Source organism: Manis pentadactyla, chromosome 3 (genome assembly GCF_030020395.1).
Source record: "Manis pentadactyla isolate mManPen7 chromosome 3, mManPen7.hap1, whole genome shotgun sequence".
NCBI classification, from domain to species: Eukaryota; Metazoa; Chordata; class Mammalia; order Pholidota; family Manidae; genus Manis; species Manis pentadactyla.
The window spans coordinates 152,842,880-152,861,132 of NC_080021.1; the positions used below are offsets into that span (position 1 = coordinate 152,842,880).

The following is an 18,253-nucleotide window of genomic DNA, read 5'->3' on the forward strand; positions in this document are numbered from 1 at the left end:
CTTTCCTTAAGGCATTCATTCATGCTACAATTACTGAGTGCTTACTATGTACTAACAAGCATTTTTCTAGGCTCTGGGGAGGTAGCAATCAACACCATAAAGTATCTGCCTTTAGAGAATTCATATTCTAGTGAAGACAAGTAACAGAATATGATAGTGATAAATGTCATGAAGGAAACTCCGGGTAAGAGAATAGCAGAGTGGTTCAGGGATGCTATTTCAGATGAGGGTGAATTGGTGAGACAGCAGGAATACTGAAGGCTGTCATAACTGCATTTTTACGTTATGGGAAAATTACTAAATATTTTCTTGGAAAACATAGCCAAGTCTATAGCACAATGGGGTCTCTCTGGAACTGTGGCAGACTCCTTGTCCTGCAACATCCACCCTCCCCTCCTTGAGCAATGGAATGGCTGGAGTGTAACTAGGTACCTAGTCACTAAAGGTGACACGGTCAAGGTCCCTCTTGCAGGCTATGTGACTAGGTTCAGGACAAGTGCAAGAATAATTTGTGCCTCTTGCAAGATCACGCTCTTAAATGGAGTGGTCATGTCTTTCCCGTCCCTTTCATCTTTCTTGAGTGTGTGGATAGATATGATGGCGAAGTGGTCATTTTGGACCATGATAAAGGATCCATAGGTTGAGGATGGCAGCACAACAAAAAAGAAGTTGGGAGACAAGTACCAGACTGCTTACACTCTGTTAGGGCACATATATACATCTGTCTAGTATTAACCTCTCTTTGGGCTTTTGTTACAACAAATGTAACTTGTACGCTAACTCAGGAACACTATCAGAGCAGCAGTATCTTATCCACAAGGATGTTAACTACATAACCAGGACCTGTTTATGGTCATGCTCTAACAATTCAAAAGGCAAGGTATCTTGATAAAAAGGTAGCACAGTATTCTGGAAAATAAATTAAACCAGCTTTTTCCGTCTCACTTCTGCCACTTACCAACAGTAAAAGCTTTCAAAGTAACATTGCTAAGTTCCTGTTTCTCCATCTACAGTACAGGGTTGTTGTGTACAATGTTTTATTAAAACACTTTGAAAGTGTACTACTATAAACACATTATTATAGCTTCTAGTTATCAAATAACTCTATTTAGGCTTACCAGAACTAGCCTTTATCACTCAAATGATTCCTTTTCATGACTTATGATTGTGAAAAAAGATGATGCTCTTAAGCTACTCTGAAGATCCTTTCCAAGTCTAACATCTAGTATTTGAAGGTAAAGAATGCAACATACCAGAGATCACTGGGAGCAATCAAGATTTTAAGTAATATGAAAAGAATTTAAAGTTTATCATTCTACCATAACATTCATTGGACAGTTTGTTCCAAATCTTTCCTTAAACTGTAACAATTTGTTTCAACCCACTTGTTGAGTATTTGGCAGGAAGGACTAAGTGACTCCTTGGCACTCCTATCCCCTCAATCTCCACTCTAAACCCATGGACCTGAATGCCAAGAATGTATTGTAAGCATGCTCCTGAGAGGCAGGATGAGTTTACTAAGTAATGGGTGGTCAGAAAGTTAAAGTCGTATTTGTGGAAGAACATCTTTCATGTTTCCAAGGTGCCTGAAAACAGCCAACCTGTTACAGCCTTTCACATGAAGGCTGGGCTCACAGAGCCAGAAATGTTTTTCATTTTCAGCTTCTTCAATTTCTCTTAACATAGTTCTTAGAATGAAGCTAAGCACATTAGCCCTGCTTTCTCTATGGGGCTAAACAAAGCTGGCTTTACAAAAATACCCAAATTTTTTAGTCAATAACTTACTTTGGATCAATGAATAAACAGTTCTATCTCAATTAAAAAAAAAATCCCTTCCGTCCAACTTCTCCTTTGGAAATAAAAAGCCCAAATTTTCAGTAGAGTCAAGTCTCCCAAATGTGCATCCTGTATTAATTGTAAGTTTCCCAAAAGATACGGTGCGAATATAAAATAATGAGATGGGTTGGTAAAAGTAACTTAGGGAGGCACACCTGGCTAACAGACTCAAACTTCATGGAAGGTAACAAGGTATCCGAGAATGTATCTGTACTGCTAAGGCTCAAAGGGGTGTATATCCTTTGAACAACTGACTCTATCAATAAAATAAAAATCTCTGTATACATTAACTTTACTTACAAGAGAATTCTTAGTCCTTGACATACAAAATAGATTTTTCAAGATTTAAAATATGAGCTCTCAGTAAGACTGAAGAAAAACCTGTAAAGAGAAGGAAATATTTATAATGCATCTACCCTGACACCAGGTCCCTATGGTCCGGGTATCACTGGGTCCCCTCAACAGCTTGTGAATTAGGCATTATCTTCATTTCATCAATGAGGAGACTGAGTGAAGTAATGTGTCTGCAAGCAAATGGTAGTCTAACTCAAAGAATATACTGAAAAAGGTCACTTTGGATAGTTTGTGAGAAGTAGAACAAAATTGGCCATTGGGAGTGTTTTTAGCAAGTCTAGGGTTTTGACCTACGTATGTTTTATACTTGTACCTTGGCTTCTTTATCTTTTCTCACGTGCTTGACGCTCCTATATTAGACTGATTTCCTTGCAGTCAGGCAAGGGACTAAATTTTCTATCCTGTTCAACACAGACTGCCAAACATTGTTCTGTAGATGGTAGGCACGTAACAAACTTGTTTTTCAGTAAACATGAAAAAAAAAATGACTCTTAAGGTTCAAAGAATAAAAAAGAGTTTTCATTTAAAATGACACCCAAAAGAATATGAAAATATGCATTTATTACCAACTAACACTTCCCACAAAAAGGCTTTTTTCAATTACAGATGCATACACTAGCAGGACAAAATTACATTTTTCATATACTAAAGATTCATACTCCAAAGAACATGAGCACACGTCCAAAAGACAATAAGAAAGCAGCAAGGAATCTTTCACTTTGAATACTAAAATCCTTTTAATAAGACTCTTTCCTTAGACAAATCAATGAAGATTTTGTCATTAAGGTTTTAAATATTTTATAAATTTAAATATCAAATCAGACTTTTGCTTGAAGTTCTTACAATTTGTTAGTAATTAAAAGGCAACTTTTGCAGGAAACAAGAACTTTCATGTGGCTGAGAGTATAATGTGCTACTTACTCTTATTAATGTTAAAATGATGCATAATTTATCCTTCACGGCTCAAAGTCTAATGTAAAATCAAATAACTTTGTCTAGTGGAGAAACAGAAAATGCTTAAAACCAGTAGTGAATAACTGTTGCATATGTAAACTGAAATGTAATTGATCATTTATTTTCAAACACCCCTTATCTTCAAGCTTCCTTTCCATACTGATACTAATTTTGCACAAACAAGATGACTGGCACTAAAATTAGACCATAAACAGACTACACGAAGCGCATACTAGTAAAGATATTTTGATGGAAAACAAAGTATTAAACAACAAAAACATTTGATAATAACATCCACTTAATATGTTACCAAGTTTTTCACTGTTTATGTGAGTTGTTCACACTAGTTAAAAATGTTGTTTTAAAATATTTTCATAGTACATGCATTAGACTTAGTTTAAGAGAAGGCTCTTTCAAAATTTCTATAAAGAAAAAATACCTTTTTAAAGAGAAATGTCCACATTAGGACATAAACTTCTGGTTATTTTTTGACCTAATACTATAAATTTTAGCAGTTATTTGAGAATATGCAAAACTCAAACTGAATGCAATTCTTCAATTTATTCAAGCTACCAAGTCAAAAAATAATTTTATATTATCAGAACAGATCCAATCCACTGTTCAAAGCCATGTCCTTGGACTATATCTTACAAGATTTCTTTTTTAAAACAGAATTTGTTTTGGCACTGTTAATTAGTGCAACTTGAAGATAAGCAAGTGATTTTCTCGTCTAGTTCGTTCATGCTGGAAGAAAAACAGTTTAAACTAGATTTTTCAAGATAATATAGTAGAATCAACACTGTAAGGAAGGACCTATAAGCCTAGGTTCTAGAAACATCATGGTTTTAAATCAATGCTTTCCCTCACTCTTTACATAACACTGAGAAATTGCAAATATAAATCGTAGAAACCAGCATATGAAATATCTTAAGAAAAAATCTTACTAAAAATAATTATAAAAATGCTTTTAGAAATTTAAGATGTAAAATACAACTGACTTTAAATTAAAAGAAAAAAACACCAAATGCACATTTTACAGAGTTATTCTTTAAAAACCCTCGTCATTTGATTTTACTCTGTCAATCTCTTGGTTGCATTTTGCATCATCTTGTGGCCACCTTGTGGCATTTCAAAAAAGTCCTGCCACCATTTTTGAACCCTAGTCTTTTTTCCCCTTTTTGATATACCAATGTAATTACAGTATCAAGTTTCATAAAACTTTTTTTAAAGGTCCATAAAATTCTATTTCCTAGTGGAGATAGGTAGTCATTTTTAATAGGAAGAAATGAATAGATTTCTCATAGATTATTACTATACATTAGACTAGACATTTCCATATCAATTTTTAAAATTTAAATATAACACTGGGAGAATACTATGACTTAGGATGTAGAGGCATCTTTAAACTCTAAAAGTAATTAAAGTTACTCTGCAATTAGAGCTCAGGGTTATCATATCAACTAAACTCCTTGTGATGGATAACCCCTTCCACTGTACTTTTGATTTGAAATAGTACATACTTTTTAACATGGGAACCCAATGATTCATGGTCAGTGCTAAGGGCTCAAGTTCAACAAAGACTGAAGACTTAATTTTTGCTACCAGATGATGATCCACAGAAAGAAGTCATTGTGGTCTCCTTTCATCAACTCATTTGTATTAAACAGCAGGTTTCCAAAAATAACTGGTATTTTAGTCTTAATGAATCTCCTTTTACTCAGTTGAGTCATACTTATTAACAGGACTTAACAGAAAAATTCTAAACTTCTGGCCCTTTACTTTTATTGAGAAGGCTGAGTGAACGTAATACGGCGCCGCCGCCTTTGGAAAGCCTTTAAATTCCATCTATTTGGTTCCAGCATATGAGGTCCATTGTAGACAAACAATACTGTCATCTTATCAGAGTAAGGAAGGTTTTGCAGGAGCTGTAAGTGTTAAAACAAACTGTCATATAATGCTTTATATTTTTTATATATATATATAAAATAAACTGTCATATAAATGCTTTATATATATTATATAAAATGCTTTATATTTTATAAAACAAAATGTCATATAAATGCTTTATATGTCTTACAGCCAATAGTAGAGTATTTCATTTCTAATATTAATGAAACTGCTATGAAGTTCTCAGATACCTCAATATATACCCTGCCAGACTGGGATCCTATCCTGAATCAGGATTTTCCTAATCTACATACCTTCCCTCATTTATCCACAAACACTTCTCAGGCCCTGTGATGGACTGGTGGCCTGAAAAGTGTGTAACAGTGAGGTTTGGTTTATAGGCCAGGATGTTTAGTAAATAGGGTATTAACATTCTGGCTAAGCCACAGAGTATCTGCTGGAGTGGAGAAAGAAAACAGATTACACTATTCAAGAAAAATTGGGATTTTAAGATGGGCTCCTCAATGAAATTTTTCATGAATACTTAGTTAAAAAAGGAAAAGAAATCTGATCACATTAATAAATACATTTTTTAGTCCATCAGTTTTATAATTTACTCAGCACTAGATGTAACAAAAGAAAATTTCCCATTGCAATGGTTCTAACTAATGGAAAATTCTCTATAAAGATAATTCTGTTTCTATCAAAGTCATCTGTGAGTAGAAGCTGCTGGAACACTTACATGATTTCCTCTGGGCCAGGGCAGGGCAGTGGTGAATAAAGAAGGGCAGAGTTAGCCAAGACAGGCCCTTCTGGGGAAAGGGTGGGGAGCTGGAGTTCTAGGGTGTGTATTCTCCTGTCTCCTCTTTCAGTACTAAAAGGTACTTCCCTAGAGAAGGAATAGGTATCAAAAGCAGGGAGGAAATCTTGGTTCTACAACATAACGCTATGCCTCCTATGTTTTTCAGCCAATAATGAGGCTTCTGATGAGTATGTCACTGGAACTTGTCCCCTTTAGTAATATATTACTGCAGTCCTCTTAGTTCCCCTTTTTGGGAGTATTCCTGCTCGTCGTACTTTACATATTTGGCCAAAACCTGCTACCTGATTAAGCCACAGGGACTTCTGTACATGAGCACTTTTAGGTTACTTGTGACCTACCTTTGGTGTTATGAAGAAGTACTGAGAGGTGTTTTCCTTACAAGCAGTACTTACAACCATTTCAAACACTCTCCGTTCATTGATTGGGTCCATTCCCTAAATAATGACAATAATGATGATTACGTTTCAATCTATTACAAGACACAGTAACATCCAAATAAAAGAATAAGCACTATACCTGATTGATTTCATCAACTACTCTGAATGGACATCGATTAAGCTCTTGAAGTGCCATCAAGTATAACATGGTAGAAACACTTCTCTCACCGCCACTTTGATGATGAGGTGTTAATTCATGCAACTGAGTACTACTGCGAAATTTGACTCTAATTCGAATTCCATATTTATCATAGTCTTCCTATAGAACATCAAAAAAGTTAAGAGGTAACAATTTTCTCTGGTAATTTTATGCTATCATGAAAACAGATTGAAAAAATTAATTCTAAGAGTAAAGTACTAAAAATTTAGTGCCACTAGGTTTCCATAGATAGATCTGTGGAGATCCCTGACTAAAGCTTGTAGACAGCAACTGGTTCTTTAATACTTACAGTTTCTTTATTTGTAAAATAGGGTCAAGAAAAGTACTTGCTTTATAGAATGAAGGTGAGGATTGAACACGATAACAAACTTCACAGTGCCTGGCACAGAGGAAGGATATTTTAAGTTTGTTACTATAGTATATCCTTTAATTCTACAAGCCCAAAGACTGTGTGAACAACCACTGTGCTAGGGTCTAATATCTTACTGGAACTTAAAAATGAGATGTTTGCTATCCTTATGCCTCAGTTAAGCAGATTATCTGGAGGAGTCATAGGTAAAGTTCTTACTGGGAGAAAAAGGAACTACCTGATTTTATATTCATGTACGAACATACATGCAAAACTGCACACAGTTAAAATGCAAAAATCCCAAATTGTCAAGCTGCGAAGGGAAAAGGGTTTTGTATTATCTTCATTTCTTTCTTCAAAGAAAGATTTATTTGGGAAAATTTCCAGCATATACAGAATTAGAGATAATACTAAAAGAAGCTCAATGTATCATCAACTAGCATTGACTATAATCAATACATGACCAACCTTGTTTTATTTATAATTCCACCTACTCCTCTTTCCCAATTATTCTCAAGAAAATCCCAGCTCATATCTACACTTTTAGTGGTGATTCTATTTCACCTACCTTTGTAAGGCATGAACTTACTGCTCAATAAATTAGTAGCAAATTTCCAATATTTTCATACTGAATCATTAGAAGGAAACCACTGGGTATTACACTCAATTTCAGTGGACACACACACACACACACACACACACACCCTGACCCTAATGGAATCCCACAGGTGGTCTTTTCCTTCCTTTGAGCAATTCTGTAGAAAACAATTTATAACTCTAGAGTAAATAAAAAATTTACATATACTTTTAGTGTACAATTAAAATTACTTGGTAGGAAGATCTCAAATGCAATTTTACCTCATTTTCTGTATGTAGATCAACTTCACCAGCACACTGCATGGAACTAAAAAAATTGCTGAATTTTTCATTAATTTTTTCTACCAGCTCTTTTAAAGGATTAAGCCACCTCTCTTTTACCTGCACATAAAGGCAATATATAAACACAATTTAAGATGAGTGTTATTATATTCTGATATAAAACCTTACATAAAACAAATTTAATACCAATATCAATCTGGTCATGAGAACATACACTGCATTTTTTTCTTAGAAGCATGTAATTTCATTTTGCATTATTCTCCAGTCCCATATGACTAATGGTAAACACATGACAAAAACAGGAGATAAAAATGAAGCAATTACCTGTGAAATGTTTTCCCTGTATTTATCCAGTTCAAATTTCTTTATCTTTAGTTCCTCAGTTATTTGCTCTATCTCTTCTTCTCTTTTTGTGTATTCCTCAACAACCTGGCAGAGAAAAAATATTTCATATAAATCTACCATAGGATCAAATTACAGGAAATTTTGTAACAATTAAAACATTAAAATGAAAAAGCCAATTGTATTGTACTATATGCAGTTTCTGTTCTTATACTGAAAATCCATTTCTTATCCTTTAAAAAATAGACATTGCAGTATTTCAGGTTAGCCCAACTATTCTTTTTATAAAGAAAAGGCACAGAACACTGTGTTCCTTAGGAAGAGTCTATTTAAAATTCTAATAGATTCAGAATCTGGCATTTAAAGCACATTGTTCCTGCTGTCAGGCTTATTATTACCAAGAGCTCTAGTACAGAGTGGGAGGCAAGTACTGGAGGGAAGTGTGTGTGCACGCGTGTGTGTGTGTGTGTTGGGAGGGTGGTGGTGCTTCAGTAGGCAACAGGGAAAGCAGCATACTGTAGGGTTCAGTCCTGTGAAGCAAGAAGCTCTTGATCTTTCTTCAGTTAATAAGGCATCAATTTCATCCAATGTGTTTGGAAGGTCTCGGAAAGCCTAAATGAGAAAAAAATTGTCCACCATTACAGAGAGTACAGTGAAATATGTCCACTGAAATAATTAAAAGGAAAAGAAAAACAGTCTAAGTAAGCACCTACTATGTGTTCAACAGCATGCTAGCACACAACAAGGAATCAAAGGAATTAAAACCAGGTATTTTGCCTTCAAAAAGTTTACATTTTAGACTTGTCTTCTATTAGAATACACTTAACAACACTGGATAACATCTTAAGGCAGTTACTGGTGTTCAGTATTAAAACAAGCAGTACATATCATATAGGCTATGGAATTTAGAGAAAGGAAATCAGTTCATGCTAGGGAGCTATAAGAGAGTTAAGAAAATTCAGAGGCTTAGAATTCATCTCTGGGCCTTAAAGCCAACAGCCAGGGAGAAGCAAGGAAGAGGGGAGACAGGAGCTTGGAAAAAAGAATGAGCGCTGCATACCATGGGGGGTGAGGAGCTGTGTCCATTTGGAATGGTGGGTACTTGCTGAATTGGTAGAATGGGTCCAGAATATGTGGGGCATTGAAAGAGAGCAAGAAGTTAGAACTTGATACTGTACTTATGAAGAACTACAAAAGCACCTGAAGGACCCAATTACTTTGACGGCAGAATTCACCGCAGTACTACACCATCTGAGTCCATGCCACAGAGACAAATTGGAGTAGATACCTTCCTAATGAGGGAGACAAGCAGTACAGTTTTGCCAGCACAACCTGCAAAATTCATACACTACACAGTACAAATTGAATCTTCAACCCCTGACAAAAATTCTGCCACATTACATTCATGTCTTAATCTTATGTCTTTTCTTTTTCACCATTTAGAAAGCAGTTTCACTTCTACAGGCCTTCGGATATTGTGTATTTTGCCGAATTCTGACTTGTCCACTGTGCTTCCAACTCATAGGCCCACCACCTCCTCGGTACCTTCACTTGACTTTCTAAGAGGCATCACATTTAAGACGATGAAAAAAATCTTCAGCTCACTCCTTCCCCACCAATTTGGGCAAACCTTTTCCTCCTTTATCTTTTCTACCTCATTAAGTGGAGAAGTTCAGAGCTTCTCTTACCCTTCACCATTAGTGTGTCCTGCTGCTGTCATGAAAAGATTCCTCAGGTCCGTAAACCTCTCCACCCAGTACTTCGACCCTAACCCACGTCACTGTAATCTCCTGTCTGGTCCAAAGCAATTACCTTCCAGATAGCTTCTTGCTTCCATTTTGAACCCCTACTTTATTCCCCATATAGCAGACGGAGAGCTCTTTTATAAATCAAAGAGAGTCACATCACTCCTATTTAAAATCCTCCAGGGGATTCCACCTCAAAAGACAACCCAAACTCCTACATGATCTGACCCTGCCTGCATTATAATTTTTAGCCCCATTGAGATCCCTTGTATTATGAAAAATGCCTCAGGAGCTTTATAAGAGCTGTTTTCTCTGTCTGAAATACTCTTCACTTAAACATTCACCTGATTTATTTTCTTTATTCATCATGTCCACTGAAATACTCATCAAAAACAGCATCTTCTCAAAGGAGCCTTCCCTGACATTCTGTCCTCTTTACCTTGTTTTTCTTCTTCATACCTCTTGTCATCTGACATTATCTATTTGCTTTTTTGTTGTGTGTGGCCCACTCTCCAAATTAGACTATAAATTTCAGTAGAGAAGGAAGTATTTATGTGTCTTGTTTAAAGCCTGATACATACCAGGTAATCAATACATTTTATTGAACATATGAATTGTCTTCTAATTTTGTTGCTTTCAAAAACTGTATGATTTATCAAGGATATTATTGTGATACTTTCTGAAAGAAAAAATTAGTATAAATATTGTACCAATATTTATTTTATAACATAACGTATTTTGGAGAAGAAGTCCTAGTATGTTTTTAGGAGCAACGGTTCCCCACTTTGTCTTACAATACCTACTAAATCCCTACTATGAATCCAAAAAAGATCCACTCCCTGTGCTGCTGGGTCTGATATTAAAGAGTAAAATCTTTGAGGATTTGAAAATTATAATCCAAATTAGCTTTTTTTTGGTCCTATTAATATTGTTAGTAGACACTTCATTATCTATTGAAATAGATAAAAAAGCCATACAAATACCAGTTATATAAAAGTTCATTCTCTATTCATTTTCTTATTTTATTTTGACATTACTCTGAGAGAGCAGATATGTAAGGCAAGGTATTATTCCTACTTGTCAGATAATGCTTACGGTCCCAGGGCTATGTAATTAATTAATGATGGAACTTAGACCAAAGGACAGCATCTCATTTTATGAACTGAGTGATAAAATATAAAGTCTGAATGTAAAATATAAAGGAAAGAAGGAAAGGCTCTTTTCTCCTTTCCTTACCAACAGCTGTTACCCTAAAGATTCACATTCCATGGAACCCTAAACAAACATCCTAATTTCCAGGAAAAAAATTACATTTTGCCTTTGAATACCACCTCTATTTACTGTTTCGTGTATACCAATTACTGGTATTATTTTTCCATGAAAAATTACACCACACCTCCTGACCCCACCACCCCCTTAAACGCAGCTTGGGGAAAAAAAGGCTATTATTGGAAGAATGAATGCTGTGACTAATTGTTCAAGGTGATACCAGTGTTTAGTAACTTTAGCACTAAGCAAAGACTGGTACCCAAGTTTGAATGATACAAAAACTCCATTAAGCAGAATTACTTTACATACATTACTCAGTTTAAAAATGGGAAAAATCCTCTATTTTTTATGGCACGTCATGTTAGGCCCATTATCATGCCTAACATACTTTAAAGTTAAAAGTAGTATGTTAGATAGATTAGCTTGTAACATCATATACTTTTTATACTTACTGTCTGATACTCTTGAGGAATGGTCTGCTCTGCATCCAGGTTACATACTTGCTTAGCTCTGTCCATAAGTTCCTTGCACTTTTGCAATAGTATCTGTCTACTTTCATCCAACTCAATGAAATGTTGCTATTACAAGAAAAAGAAAGATTTTGAAAATTTGTATGTCACTGTTAATTCAGAGGCCTTATTACACCACCTCACTAGATCAAATGAGTTACTGAATTTCAATTGTGATAAGCAAATCCGAAAACCATCTCAAATCATGAGTGCTTTTATTGTAAAGGTTAAATTTCAACTTAAACTTTAAGATGTATCAGCACATCAATATGGCACTTTTCTAATCCATAAGAGTTTTCAAACTTAACTGCCTTTTTCCGAAACAGGTTAACTTAGCTATAAATACTTGTACTCAAAATTTGAAAAACAGTACATAGGCTTCATATCAGAAAACTCAGCACTCAAATGTAAATAGAATCTCTATAAATAGTGTTGGATAGTTTTCCAAGTGCCTTTCATGTAGTTATCATTTATTCATGGACCTGTTCATTCCTTCACCAAATTACTCAGAACCTATTAAATGTCAGTATTTTATTATGTATGAACATAGAAAGATGAATAAAGAGAAAGATACACAAAATCATCATAATAAAAGAGCTACTAACTGAAGGTTTATGCGCTAGGTGCATCACACACATTATTCCCTTATTTCTCATGATACTGTAATGTCATTCCCATTTTGCACATAAAAAAAAAAGATTGAGAGGAACTAAAGCAACTTGTCCAAGCTCACACATTTAGTTGCAGGCTGTTAGGATTCATATCCAGGCCTGCTTTTAGGACTCATGTTCTCATTACAGCATGATGTCTCTCAGTGGGAGAGAGGAAAGCAGAGAGAATATGTATATGTTGGGGGCAGGGGATGCAGGAAGGTCACAGTGATTACAGAAGCTGCAACAAGTGAATGATCTTAAAAGACAAGTAACAAAGTACTAAACAGAAAGCAACAGAAGGCATTCCCAGGATAGGTGATTACAAATAAGCCATGGAAGCCTCAAAGACCCATTTGTTCAGGGAACAAGAAATCTTAAAACGGTTGGAGGAGAAGTAAGGATGTGAAGGATGAGAGTGGTGAGGCAGGCAAGAGCCAGATGGCAAGTTTCATGTGTAACGAACAAGGAGGCCATCAACAGAAAGGCCTTCTGTGGGGCAAGCACTGTTTAACCGCTATCCTCTATGTTCGTTAGTCTCATACTCATTAGGATCTTAAATGTATTATCTCTTTATTTACATGTGGCTCAGAGATCCTAAGAAACTTGCTAAAGGTTATGGAAACAGCAGGTCAGTAGGTTCTGGAGAAAGGAAACATGCCTAAGTTTGCTCTTAACCATTAAATCTCGAACTTTAGTCTGCACACAAAAATACAAGATGGGTGGGGTGGGGTAAGACTGTTGAAACAGTATTGATTTGGTTGATACTCCAGCCACATAGCAGATCTATTTGAATAAGATCTCCAGGGCCAATACTTGGCATCTGTATTATTAACAAGGTCCTCAGTTGATTTTTATGCACACAATTTTGATAGCATACTAAACTAAGACAAAAGTAAGAATATATACCAGACTGAACTAAAAATATAAGCAAGCTTTATACTGATCATTTAGCATTATGATTATGGCTTCATTGGATTAATTATTCAGTTTCTACACCTGGAGAGAAATAAAAGACAGTGTTAAAAGACTCCCAGTCATTCCTATTCTGCTTTCTAGGGGTGTCACACTCAGGTGAATGTAAAACATGGGACAGCTAGAGAGCGAGGAAACACTCCTGCAGTCTTCCATTCCTGCTTCCTGCTTCTCTGGACTTTGGTAAAATGAAGGATTAGAACATTATGGGAAAGAAACATGCCTGAGTTGCCTGTATGGTGCTCTGGGCTTAGGAGGACAAAACCTAATTCAGTCGTTTGCTTCTGTCTGGTGGCCTATGTCTAACAATACCAGAGAAAATGTTCTTTCTATACATACACATTTGTAACATCCCTTCACAAAGCTCCTGGTCTGCTCACCCCAACCATTCTTGCTGAGGTTTTTTTGGAGGGGGTGGGAGGTGAGGAGGAGAAAGAAAGGCAGTAGATGATGACAGAAGATAAAATGTTGTCAAGTCAGTCTGGTGTAAAAGACTTTATTTACATTTCTGCTTAGAGTCTAGCCTTTAACAGTTAACAGACAAAAGAAATATTTCATCTGCTTGAGACATAGGGAGAAAAAGGAAAATTTAAAAACTATCCCCCACCAACATCTCAGAGATTACTTTGTGGATATATAATCTGAAAGAAATTAATAAGTATTATCTTTCCTCCAAAACTCTTTAAGAAGTTCAATTGTCATGAAAGGTGTACAGAAATACCTTGACATTAAGAAAAGCAGCTGTAAAAGAGGGCCCTCTAGTGGCAAAAATCAGAATTGTACACAGAAATTTCTTACTAAATATTACATTTAACGCAGTAAGTATTCCATTTAACAATTAATTAAAATAATAGTCAAACAAAATGAAGACCATTTTCTGTATGAAAGGAGCTAAGTTCTAGTAATGAACTTTCACTAAAACACTGGTTGTAAATTATAACATTTCTTCAATTTTCCTTTAATACAACCACTAGCATCAAATTTCATTCCAATCTGTTTTCAAATTCAAATGCTAACTATAATGTTTAATACATATCAGACAGGGTACGTGTTTTAGAAATATTAAAAGTATTCTTTAATATCAAATTTGAAATTCAGAAGTCAAGGTTCTTGACTTTTTAATACACAAGATTATAAATTCTGTTCAATTTATCTAACAGTAAACAATACAGTAAAAGCAATAATACTATCCACTTATTATCCCCATAAATATGTATCTTATTTAAATAAAATAACTCCTCTCAAACTGTGTTTTGGTATGGGAGAGAGGTAAGCAGGTAGGTAGAGAGGAATGTTAGATAAAGTACAGAAATCATAAATTTAGTATTAGGATAAATAATTTAAAAACCTCCAGTTCTTACAACTAGTATTAATCCTGCTATAAATTTATACTTTTTAAGGAAGCACGTATTCTAGGCAGCACCCAGCACCCTACATGTCTTGACAAGTATTACTGAATATCACAATATGCCTGCAAGTTAGGTAGGCATCAAAATTCCCCCATGGTTGCAGATGACAAAAAGGCTTTGGAGCGGTTAGTAAACCTGCCCAATGTGAAAAGCAACTAAAAGGTGTACCTTCTGTCCAACCCCACATTGGGATGATTCACATGCAGTCACTCACTAACTTATGCTAAAAATATTCCAAAAGTTAGTGACATAATTACCAAACAGAGGCTCACCAACATTTGCCTGTCTCTGGGGATTCTGTAGGTCTATTTGCCTTGCAATAATCTGAGGAAGCATCAAACGCCAAGATGGTTAGCTACTGCCAAGTCTCCTTGTGGAGACAACCTCAACTCAAGTTGTGTGTCAATCTTTTGTGAACTTGTTTTCATAACTGGGGTAAAGGACAAAAACCAGAAGTGGTAGGAATGACTCCATGGTGCAACCTGCCATTAGTTCAAAGGGACAAGGAGAAAAGAATTCTCCTTGTTTCAAGTGAAGCAGGACAGCAAGAAGACTAGGAAGACATGTATGGCTAAATGAGAGCAAACATGAGAAGCAAAAAGAGCAAACAGAAAGAGAAGTGAACTAGCATTCACCTATTCAACTCTATATTCTTTCACTCATTCTTGACTATTTAAAATGTGTGGTTAGTGACTATGTTCAGTCAGCAGCAAACATTTATCAAATACCCAGTGCAAGAAATAAAAGAACCTTACAAAACAGTTGGTAAAAAAATTTATAAAGAGCATTCAATAATTTTCAGATCAGCATAAGAAAAAGGGAAACAGAATGGTACAAAATATTACTGAGGAAATAAAAAATACAGTCGGGTAGTATCAAGTATGATTAGTGTGGAAAAACCTGTCAAGGGGGTGGTGCTGTGTAGGTGTGTGGCTGAGAACTGAGTGGCTATTATTTCCAGGTAACAAAATCTAGAGGGACAAGCACCTAATCAGAGATTATTTCTCTAGACAGTATAAAGTGGCTGTCCTTATAAAAAATTAATTAGTGACTCAAAGATCGAAACAAAATCTCCTTCTAATAAACTTTCCAACTCTCCAAAGTAGTCTCCAACTCTGCACTAGAAATTTTAATATTTCTGCTATATTAACAAAAAATGGATCATTAAGAGAATAAATACTGTCAGTTTGACCTATTAGCACATCTATGTGAAAAAGGCTGTTGGAAAAGTATATGTCAGGAATGGGTTAAAAGTTTGGGAGAATGCTTACTCCAAAGCCATTATAATTTTATAACACTTTGTAAACATGACACAAATCCATAATTTTAAGCTCCTTAACAGTTAAAACTTCAGGCACCAGTATCAAATATTGTATTGTGTGACTGGATTGAAGGCTCCATATAGTATATGCATGATTGGTCAATTTCTTCATGAAATTCTTCTACCATACCATTTCCTAAACTGAACAACCAGGTTCACAGGCTCAATCAATGAAGAACCTTTAGCATGGGTTCTACATTTATTTACCCAAAAGAACACATGACACTCAGACAACTTCCTCCTATGAAATAAACACTGATGAGGGCTCTCCTATGGCAGCTAGTTCCATATGCTGCCTTCCACCCCGTTGGGGTACTATCATTAGTTTCTTTTTGCCAGATCCCTTCTACATACTCAGGATGACTGCCACTTCTGCTCTGCTGCATTCCTCTCCTCCTGCCACCTTTTTTTTCGCTTGGAAGAGGAGACTTTCCATCTTCCAAGCCTTTGGCCTTTGCTCAAAGTGAACTAACCAATCCTAGCATATCAAACCTGTCAGCTCCCTTTAACTAGGTGTATTAGTGCTTGCCTACTCTAAGATGCTTCTCTGCTATTCTACTCTGATTTAATCTTTCCATTCATCTGCGCAAGCCTATGTCTCTATTTCCTAAAACCCATCATCTAAGGACTCTTTCCACAAAAAGATACTACCACAGTTTACTTTTACACAACACGTATGTTTCTGAGAAGTGTAAAGGTGAATCATTTACAGACCACTGCCAGAGAGCAGTAAACCCTGGGAAAGTAGAATAATTGATGGCAAAGGGTACAAGGGGGCTTCGAGTTTTAAAAATCTGCAACAAGTATGGTAAAGCATTACATTTGCTAAACAAGAAGAGTGGACACATGGATGTTACCAGTATTCTCTACTCTTGTATATGTTCACAATTTCATACTCGAAAATACTGGAAAAAATACTTCATCAAAACAAATGATAAAATTGTAATTTCTTCCTTCAGTTTTTTCAGCTTTGAAGTATAATTGGTGAATAAACAACACATAGTTACAACGTACAACTTGATGAATTTTGACAAATATATACACCAGGGAAACCATCACCAAAATAATAAACTTATCTGTAACGTTGAACAGCTTTGTACCCCTTGTAATCCATCCCCCTGTATCCTTCCCAGGCAACCAAGTTTACTTCTGTCACTAGACATTCTGCATTTTGTAGAATTTCATGTAAATGGAATCATATAGTTTTTGGCCTGGCTTCTTTTCACTCAGCATAACTGAGATTCACCATGTTGTATCAGCAATTCACTCTCTATTTATGGCTGAGTAATGTTCCACTGTATGGATTTACCATGACTTGTTTACTCATTGAGCTGTTGCGGCACATTTGTTTCCAGTTTTTAGTTATTACAAAGAAAGCTGGTACACATTTGTGTACTAATCTTGCTGGTCATATGCTTTCATTTCTTCTGACAAATATTAGGAGAGGAATTGGCTGGATCATTTGGCAGATGTATGTTTAGCATTTAAGAATGTCTCAAATAGTTTTCCAAAGCGGTTATATACTTTAAATTTCAACCGCTAGTGTGAGTTCCAGTTACTTTACCCTTCCACCAGCACTTTGGTATGGTGACATGGAAAATTTTAATTACTCTAGTGGGTCTGTGTTGGTAGCTCATTTTGAATTTAATTCACACTTCTCTGATTAATAAGGTTGGACTTCTTTTCATGGGCCTTTTGTTTTTGCTATCTGTATACTTTCATTAGTTAAGAAATCCTTTTTAAGATCTGCTGCCCATTTTTTACTGGGTTGTCTGTCTTCTTTTTACTGAGTTTTAAGAGTTCTTTTTATAGTATTAGGGGTCAGCAAACCCTTTTCTATCCAGGGCCAGTAAGTAAGTATTTTAGGTTTTGAGGAACACATACAGTGTATCACATATTCTTCTGTTTCATTTATTTTAAAGCCTATAAAAATGTAAAAACTATTCTTAGGTTGCAGAGAACATACATCAACAGACCTTAGGCTTGATTTGGGCCCTTTGTCTTAGTACATGTCCTCTGTCAGGTTTTGTATTTCACAAATATAATCTCCTAGTTTGCAGCCTGCCTCTTTTTAGCAGCATCTACTAAAGAGCCAAAGTTAATTTTGCACAAGTAGGACTCCTGATTCCTTGTCTGTTATAATTTTTGTTCTGCATGCTCAAACTTACCAAAACCAAGTTCACAGAACTTGAAAACATATAAGAGTTTTCTTTCATTCCTAGATGCAGAAAAGTTTTTATCATAAAAGAATGCTGAATTTTGTCAAATGTTTCTTTGTACATATTGAAATGATCATCTGGGTTTTCTTTAATTGTTAAGATGGACTTACACTGATGAATTTCCAAACTTTAAAT

The 18,253-nt window shown here is 35.5% G+C and overlaps 1 protein-coding gene across 5 annotated transcripts in view; it reads right to left on the minus strand.

The window, feature by feature from the left end:
* Positions 1-2,731: 2,731 nt before the first annotated feature.
* Positions 2,732-18,253, minus strand: part of SMC5 (structural maintenance of chromosomes 5) — a 112,596-nt gene continuing 97,074 nt past the window's right edge. For 2 of the 5 annotated variants that reach the window (XM_057498584.1, XM_057498585.1), the window contains exons 18-26: positions 11,488-11,613; positions 9,257-9,313; positions 9,082-9,126; positions 8,538-8,633; positions 8,004-8,108; positions 7,659-7,778; positions 6,371-6,550; positions 6,193-6,288; positions 2,732-5,069 (exon numbers count right to left, since the gene is read on the minus strand). In XM_057498584.1, coding sequence (XP_057354567.1) covers positions 4,926-5,069; positions 6,193-6,288; positions 6,371-6,550; positions 7,659-7,778; positions 8,004-8,108; positions 8,538-8,633; positions 9,082-9,126; positions 9,257-9,313; positions 11,488-11,613 — 969 coding nt within the window. In that variant the 3' untranslated portion in view covers positions 2,732-4,925. Of the gene's footprint in view, positions 5,070-6,192; positions 6,289-6,370; positions 6,551-6,781; positions 6,831-7,658; positions 7,779-8,003; positions 8,109-8,537; positions 8,634-9,081; positions 9,127-9,256; positions 9,314-11,487; positions 11,614-18,253 lie in introns of those variants that run through there. The other 3 variants (XM_036893431.2, XM_057498586.1, XM_036893432.2) reach the window with 3 other exon arrangements.